The sequence below is a fragment of the Budorcas taxicolor genome, chromosome 10 (genome assembly GCF_023091745.1).
Source record: "Budorcas taxicolor isolate Tak-1 chromosome 10, Takin1.1, whole genome shotgun sequence".
Taxonomy (NCBI): domain Eukaryota; kingdom Metazoa; phylum Chordata; class Mammalia; order Artiodactyla; family Bovidae; genus Budorcas; species Budorcas taxicolor.
In genome coordinates, this window is record NC_068919.1 from 15,953,973 (window position 1) to 15,963,249 (window position 9,277).

At 38.4% G+C, this 9,277-nt stretch overlaps 1 protein-coding gene across 1 annotated transcript; it reads left to right on the plus strand.

Moving 5' to 3' along the window:
* Window positions 1-3,197: 3,197 nt before the first annotated feature.
* On the plus strand, window positions 3,198-8,818 carry SPESP1 (sperm equatorial segment protein 1). The gene is made up of 2 exons (XM_052646865.1): window positions 3,198-3,231; window positions 7,797-8,818. Exons 1-2 carry the CDS (start codon window positions 3,198-3,200, stop codon window positions 8,816-8,818), a joined length of 1,056 nt encoding a protein of 351 aa, XP_052502825.1.
* The last annotated feature ends 459 nt before the right edge of the window (window positions 8,819-9,277 follow it).

The following is a 9,277-nucleotide window of genomic DNA, read 5'->3' on the forward strand; positions in this document are numbered from 1 at the left end:
TTTCAGAATGTAATGCAGTGGCCCATTGAAAATGTGTATACGTATCTATGGTATGATGCATATATTTTTGTTGTCCGAAAGAAATGTAAATTACGTCTATTTGCCATATTTGATTTGCTTGTTGTCCTCTTATGTTGACATCTGGTGAGGTAAATAGTAAAGCAAAGGGTGCACATATGGAACAAGAACGAACAATATTTTGAGCTTGTTTTTGAGTAATAGCATGAGATTTTTGTAACCCTTTGGAATTGGTATGCTGTAAAAGATGTTCTTGTTTTGCTGCTTCTATAGGATAAAGTAAGGCATCAATTGTAGTATTTTTATTTGCATCTGTAAAAATAGTGGGTCCCTTAATTGGAACATCTGAAATTGGGGATTGAGATATCATAGAGTTAGTCCAGAGAAGATCAATCAATTTAGATGACGGATAATGATTAGAAAAGGAACCAGGAAATGAGGCAAGAGAAATTTGCCAGTTTTCATTAAATTGTAAACATCGAGATATTTGAGCAGTTGTTAATTGAGTAACAATCTGGTATGATTCATATCCTGACAATTGTAAAATGTGATGGTGACCTTTCTGTATGAGGAAGGCTAATTTATCCATATATGTAGTCAATTTTTTTTTTTGGAAAAGCTGTTAGGTAAGAAAACCCATTCTATTAATCCTTTTTCTTGAGCAGTTATACCAGATAGGGAATAAGGGGTATGAAATATTATAAACGAAATAGGTTGAGACACATGTAAGTCAGTCAAAAAACCGTCATTTAGTCGTTGCTCAACAAATTGAAGTTCCTGTAAAGCCAATGGGGTTAAATTTCGGGCGCTATCCAGAGCTGTATCTCTCTCTAAAGTAGAAAACAAATGTCGTAATTGATAAGTAGGAATCCCAAGTACTGGGCGTAGCCAATTGATATCTCCCAATAACTTTTGAAAACTTAAAGTTTTGAGGTGGTCTCTTCTGATTTGCAACTTTTGTGGCCTTATTTTATGTTGTTCCAATATCACTCCTAAATATGGAATAGAAAAGTCTTTTTGAATTTTTTCTGGGGCTATTTGCAAATTGTATAGTTTTAAAGCCTCCTGTACTTTTAGAAAGAATTCATCATATTCAGCAATATTAGGAGCTGTTAATAGGAGATCATCCATATAATGATATAGAATATAATTGGGGTATTCTTGACGGAGGGATTGTAAAGAGCGAGCTATGAATTCTTGACATAAAGTAGGACTATTTGTCATTCCCTGTGGTAAGACTGTCCATTGATAATGCTTAACAGGCTGAGCATGACTAAGAACAGGAATTGCGAAAGCAAATTTATCTCTATCTTGTAATTATAGGGGAATGGCAAAAAAAAAAAAAAAACAGTCCTTAAGATCTAGTACCATTAAGGACCAATTCTGAGGAATAAGAGCTGGAGAGGGGAGTCCCAATTGTAATGCTCCCATAGGTTCAATACATTTATTAACTTCTCGTAAATCAGTTAATATTCTCCACTTTCTAGATTTCTATTTTATAACAAAAACAGGAGAATTCCAGGGGGAGGTAGAGGGCTCTATATGACCGAGTTGGAGTTGTTCTTGTGCTAATTGTTTTAACGCCTCGAGCTTCATTTGTGGTAATGGCCACTGCTCAACTCATTTTGGAGTATTAGTTAACCATTTTAATGGGAGGGCTCAAGGAATTTGAGCAGTGGCTACTAGTTTTCCGGGGGAATGGTTACAGAAGCCCCCAAAGGAGAAAGAAGATCTTTCCCCCATATATTAATAGGTATATTTACAATATAAAAGGTAACAAATATTGATCTTCCACTATGGAATTGGCATTGTAAGGAATGGGTACTCTTCCAGATATCTGCAATAGAGCCCAATCCTGTCAGCATTAAAGGGCTTTTTTCTTTTTCCCAATCTTGGGGCCATTGTTGAGAAGAAATAATTGAAACATCTGCCCCAGTGTCTAATAGTCCTTTAAAGTTTTTTCCTTGTATAATCAAGGAGAGAACAGGGCGAGAATCTTTGATAAGCATTTCCCAAAATATATGTCATCCAGTATTTCTAAATCCTCCTGTTCGTTCATTAGGAAGAGCCAAAAAGAGATGAAGCTCTTCTGACATTAGCAAGGGGCTGTCTCTGACCAAAACAGTTAACTTAGGGCTCTAGTTGATAAATCTCCTGGGCATGAAAGGAGCATTTCAAACCCTCTGTTAGCATTTTAGCTTACATGGCAGCTTTATCCAGACTCTTGCAACATTGTTGAGCCTATGCAATGCTAGCTGCCAAGTTCTTACATCCGTTATCCATTGTGTTCCTGGGAGTGCATATAGTCAGGATGTAGAAGAAGCAAGTAATAGCCTTAGCATTGGCAACATTAGACTTTGAGTTAATAAGTTCTTTCTTTGCTGTAACCTGCTGAATCTTTGCTCCATAAGAATGTAACTCTGTATTTTTTACCTTGCTGTATGTATAACTCAGGGTAAAAAAGCCCTGAGAAGAATAAAGTAAATGGGCCTTGCTCGAAGAATTTGAGCAATATGTTCCCCAGCTAGTAATGAAAGCGTGGTAGAAGTAGAAACCATAATCAAAATTTCCCTAACATAGTCAGAGTCTATTACCCCAGGAATTATGGTTAGACCTCTCAAAGCTGCATTGTTACAGCCTAATATTAAGCCAAAGGTGCCTTTAGGCAGTGGTCTGAATACATTTGTTTTTAATTTGTAAATGCCTCCTCCTGGTGACAAAAGAACATTCTCAGCTAGTGGCAAATCAGCAGTAGCACTCCCTGAAGTAGCAGACCGAAAGCCTGAAATCATCATTTGAGGTCCTTTTAATGAGGCATTGTATGCGGGACGGCAGGAGGACAGGGAAGAAAAGTCCCTGATATACGTTTGCATTCAGTATTTGCATTCTCAAATGCTAAAGTTTGTAATAATATCTCCGAAATTTTATCTTTCCCCTAAGTTGCCTTTCCCCAATGACTCTAGCATAGCCAAAATAAAGGGAGATTGAGGACCGTATTGTGCTACTGCAGCTTTAAGATCTTTAAAAAACTTATATGCCAAAGGAGTGTACTGAATATTTATCACGTTGTCATCTTGCTGTCTCTGGATGGGGAATAATGGTGGAGAATCGATAAAACCACTAGGAGGAGCAAGCAAGTCATCATCATGAAGCATAGACAGAGGAAAGGAGACCCGACAATGTTCCCTGCCCACATCGGGCCGATCAACCGCAGTGGGGAAAAGAGAAGCATAAGGAGGAGCAGAAGGCGCAGGTTTCCTCTCCTCCCTATGGGATCTCCACCATTCCTGAAATAGATGGGTCATTTCTTTAATCTCTTTACCCTCCTCTGATGAAACCGAAGAAGCCTCTGAATCTGATTCTGAACTATCAGATGTTTCACCATTTCCAGAAGGAGGCTTACTTTTATCCTTACCCTCAGGCAATGCAGAAACCCCACCGACATTCGGCACATCTTCATAAATTGCCTCTTCCTTCACTGAAGCATTAGATTTAGTCTCATTATCAGTAGATAGCAAGGTCAAAGCCTGTGTTATAGCATTACATAAATTCCATAACTTCAAAGGGATCACATCACCCTTCTGATGTTGCTTTCTCAATTCCTTTTGAATTATTTTCCATTCCTTCAAGTTTAACTGTAACTTAGTTTGATATTGAAACCAATGACAGTATTGCTCCACTAAGCGAAAGAGCTCACTCAATCGACGAGTCAAGGCCTTAACGCCTATGGAGTGGAGAAGTCCTTTGACTAACTCCATGTACTGTGTCCGTAATGAACATTTATTTCTTCCTAGCAGGATTTCCCCTCTGCTAGGGTGAGGAATTCCCCATGATTATGTACATGAATTCCCCTAGCAATTTTTCTTAAAGTTCCCTTCCGCTAGGGTGAGGAATTCCCCATGTTCCCAAAAGCTCCCCTGCTATGGATCTAAAATCCCCCTGGGGTTTCTTACCTCTTTCGGTTTCACTCGAGCCCCATCCGTTGGGCGCCAGATGTTGGTTCCTCAGAGTGAAATGACGCAGAACATACGAGACATACGAGATGCACACAAGAGACATACACCCTGGCCAGAAGGATAAGAACTGCACGCACCAGCGAGCTCGTGGTTTATTTATATACATCCCCTCTGGGCAGAATTCCAGACTGTATGACCAAACTTGTTCAGTACAGCGCATGTGCACAAATGTTATCATACAGGAAAAGGGAGTGAAATTCCGGCCTACTGCAGAGTCTGTCCAGAGCCCTTATCACAAGAGGGAATGTTCCCTTATTTGCAAGGGACCATTAATCTCAAGGCTGTGTCCGTCTCCTTGGCAGAACATCCTGTTTGCAAGCAGCACATCTCCACTTTCCCTATTGTGGCCGCATTAACCCTTCACTTTCTAATCGGTAAAAAAAAAAATCTCTATTTCCAGACAAATGTATGATGCTGTATCATTTATTCATAAAAAATTTTGAGGATAATATACAAATAAATCTATGTTCCCTTTCTTTTTTCACCTACCATCAAATGGATCTTGAAGTATGCCAGACTTTTCTAAACGTGAAATAAAATGCAGAGTCTGCTTTTAGAATATAGATCTCTAGTAGACAGGTCTAGTATCTTTCCACTATCACAGTGCCTGTTAAGCTTCTGATTAAGACTTTTTTAAAATTTAGAAATATGCTTTCAAGTTTGATTAAAATTCCATCTGGTCTAAATTTAACAGACAAGAAAGAGAGGAGGAAAAGCATTTGGGGACTACTTTGTGCTTGCTCTGCGTGTAAGTTAAATAAGCAGGGTGACAATATACAGCCTTGACGTACTCCTTTTCCTATTTGGAACCAGTCTGTTGTTCCATGTCCAGTTCTAACTGTTGCTTCCTGACCTGCATACAGGTTTCTCAAGAGGCAGGTCAGGTGGTCTGGTATTCCCATCTCTTTCAGAATTTTCCACAGTTTATTGTGATCCACACAGTCAAAGGCTTTGGCATAGTCAATAAAGCAGAAAGAGATGTTTTTCTGGAACTCTCTTGCTTTTTCCATGATCCAGCGGATGTTGGCAATTTGATCTCTGGTTCCTCTGCCGTTTCTAAAACCAGCTTGAACATCAGGAAGTTCACAGTTCACGTATTGCTGAAGCCTGGCTTGGAGAATTTTGAGCATTACTTTACTAGCATGTGAGATGAGTGCAACTGTGTGGTAGTTTGAGCATTCTTTGGCATTGCCTTTCTTTGGGATTGGAATGAAAACTGACCTTTTCCAGTCCTGTGGCCACTGCTGAGTTTTCCAAATATGCTGGCATATTGAGTGCAGCACTTTCACAGGATCATCTTTCAGGATTTGAAATACTCAACTGGAATTCCATCACCTCCACTAGCTTTGTTCATAGTGATGCTTTCTAAGGCCCACTTGACTTCACATTCCAGGATGTCTGGCTCTAGATGAGTGATCACACCATCGTGATTGTCCGGGTCATGAAGATCTTTTTTGTACAGTTCTTCTGTGTATTCTTGCGACCTCTTCTTAATATCTTCTGCTTCTGTTAGGTCCAGACCATTTCTGTCCTTTATCGAGCCCATCTTTGCATGAAATGTTCCCTTGGTATCTCTAATTTTCTTGACGAGATCTCTAGTCTTTCCCATTCTGTTGTTTTCCTCTATTTCTTTGCATTGATCGCTAAAGAAGGCTTTCTTATCTCTTCTTGCTATTCTCTGGAACTCTGCATTCAGATGCTTATATCTTTCCTTTTTGCTTACTCCTTGTAAGAAAAGTTATGAGCAACCTAGACAGCATATTCAAAAGACAGTACTTTGCCAACTAGGTCCTTCTAGTCAAGGCTATGGTTTTTCCAGTGGTCATGTATGGATGTGAGAGTTGGACTGTGAAGAAGGCTGAGCACCGAAGAATTGATGCTTTTGAACTGTGGTGTTGGAGAAGACTCTCTTGAGAGTCCCTTGGACTGCAAGGAGATCCAGCCAATCCATTCTGAAGGAGATCAGCCCTGGGATTTCTTTGGAATGATGCTAAAGCTGAAGCTCCAGTACTTTGGCCACCTCATGCGAAGAGTTGACTCATTGGAAAAGACTTTGATGCTGAGAGGGATTGAGGGCAGGAGGAGAAGGGGACGACAGAGGATGAGATGGCTGGATGGTATCACCAACTCAATGGACGGGAGTCTGAGTGAACTCTGGGAGTTGGTGATGGACAGGGAAGCCTGGCGTGCTGGGATTCATGGGGTCGCAAAAAGTTGGACACGACTGAGCGACTGAACTGAACTGAACTGAACTTGTGCTTGCTTGCTAAAGAGCTGAATAAAAGTGCCTCCTGGGCAGAAAGTTTGTTATTCCGTTTTGCCTGCAGAGGGAATGTTCAGTTAGAACTTATTCATTAGTGTTTGGGAAAAAGTAACTTACCTCCTTGAATTAAATCAATTTATATCCATCAGAGTAGGGGAGTTGAACAGAATTTTGGAGTATATTATTGAGTAATCTTTTCTGTTTTCCACATTGGAAATGAGAAATGCTACAAAATACCAGTATAAATAGAACTGCCATTTTATTGTAAGAGTAAAATTTTGATGATTTAAACCAGAAATCAGTAAACTTTTTCTGTAAAGGCCCAGATAGTTTTCTAGGCCATAAAGTCTCTGTTCCATCTATTCAGCTCTACTGAATAGCAAAGCAGCTGTATACAATACAGAAACAAAGGAGCAAGACTGAGTGAAAAAAAAAAAACCACTTTATTTATAAAAACATTTGGGTGGATATGACCCAGAGGCTGTAGTTAGATCTTTTCTGGGTTGAAAGGAGTGTTGATGGTCTAGTTGCTAAGTTGTGTCTGACTGATATACTGGTAAATGTTTAACAACTGGCTTTTCTGAGAGATGAGTACACCCTGACTTATAGCATTTGCTCGTTTACATGGTATAAATACTCTCACCATGGTCGATTTCATACTACCTACTTGACATCGCTCAACAGGGAGGTGAAAGAGATAATGGTATGCCTCTGTTTATCTCTTTCACCTCCCTGTTGAGCGATAAACAGCGATAAACCTATAAATCCCATTATATAGGATTTATAATGTACTAGATACAAATTTTCCAGACAAGAACACTGGAGCAGGTTGCTATTTCCTACTCCAGGGGATCTTTCTGATCCAGGAATTGAACCCACGTTTCCTACATTGGCAAGAAAATTCTTTACCACTAAGTGACCTGGGTAGCCAACCACTACATAGCATTTATAACATACTAGATATAAATAACCTCAAGAGCATAAATAATAGTAAGATGAAATAAAATAATAAAGGATGAGTTTTGAATATTTATTACCTTGTTTTGAATATATTTACTAATTGTAAATACAGAATTTAATTTTTAATGATGTCTATGTTTACCATCTGGCTCATGATGTTCATTAAAATTTAATAGTTGGCTCTAATGAGCCACCGTGAGTCTACTATAACACACCCCTGTGTTAGAGAACATAACTAAGAATTTTGTTTTAATAAGCTACCTATTGAATCGTAAGTTATATGGGAGAGTAAAAGCAAAGAGAAATAGAGAATTGTGTTAATATTCAACTTTTACAGTAATCTTGCTCATGTATTTTAATAAGAATCTTTAAAAATAATTTTGTTTATTTAGGTGAGAGTTGACTGTGTCAGAGGTGCTTTATTTCTTGGTTCTTTATCTCAACTTTTAAGTGATAGCATGTGAAGTAAACTTAGGTGAGTAGATACTGTCAGTATGTCATATATAATAATAAATGTTACTTATTTTTTTTTCCTTAAGGAGTAACTGTGACGCCTGATGAAGAACAAAACTTGAATCATTACGTACAAGTTTTACAGAACCTAATACTAAGTGTTCCCACTAAGGAGCCAGGTCGTCAGAAAAAATCAAAGTCTCCAAATAATGCTAATTTCATAGGACCGAGAGTATCGAGAGTTAAGGAGCTAAAATATACACATGATGTAGGTCCAGGTGACAATGATGTTTTAATCAATCCTGTCAGTGAAGAAACTACAACTTTCCCTACTAGGGGCTTCACATTGGAAATAGACAAGAAAAAACATACTAAAAGCACAGCATTCTGGTCGATTAAACCAAATAATGTTTCTGTTGTTTTACATGCAAAAGAACCTTTTATTGAGAAAGATGAGCCAGAGCCAGAACCAGAGCCAGAGACAATTGAACCTCGCACTGAGGCATCAACGCAAGTGCCAAGTGTTACTGAACCAAGTCAAGATGTCACCTTTTTAAGCAGGAGCACTGACTTGGATACCGCCACGGAAGAAGATGTTCCTCAGCTCTCAGGTGACAATGAAATGGATTATCTTGAATCACATGATGTGTATAATGAAGACGTTTTGAAAAGAATTGCAGATATTAATTCACAGTTGCATCACGTACCTCTTCCTGAGAGCTACAAGCCAGAATATAGAGCGGACATTCAAGCCTCTAAAGAACACCTAAAACGAAGCCTTGCTCTAGCCATAGCAGCAGAACATAAATTAGAAAAAATGTATAAATCCCAGCTGTTACCACAAGGACAAAGCAGTGGTGGAGTTTATGACATTGTAACTGTTATTAACATGCTGTATAATTCTAGATATAAATTATCTGAATATTTAGATATAAAATATGTTCCATCAGAGATGAGAGGAAAAGCTACTGTAGTAGTCCATACATTGAAAAAAATACTATGTGTTGGTCATGGAGAAGAAACTCACAACCTCCTTAAGCAGTTATTAAATAATAATATAAAAATTTTACACATACTTGATACTCATGACAAAGTTGATTCAAGCTAACTGTGCATTCATTCGTGGAAGAAATAAGCATGTTAATGATTCAAAAATTGTATGAAAATATTTTCTATCGTAGTTCACTGTGTTAACATCTTTATATGTCATGTGTTATGAAAAATTTTCATATGCACTGAAACCTAACAAATTAAAATAAAATTTTGGTTCAGGAGTTTGTAGTTTTCTCATTGATTTTAGAAGTTATGAGCATCTAATGTTTAAAGTGTTTAGGCTTTGATTTTACTTGATAGGCTAGTAAATTCTTCCATTTTATAAGGCTTAAGAGACTGTGCAGTCCACTGTACATGTAGTAGTAGCAGTGTTAGTCGCTCGGTCGTGTCCAACTCTTTGCAACCCCTTGCGCTGCAGCCCACCAGGTATCTGTCCATGGGATTCTCCAGGCATGAAAACTGGAGTGGGTTGCCATTCCCTTCTCCAGAGTAGCTAGTTTTAAATAATTGCATA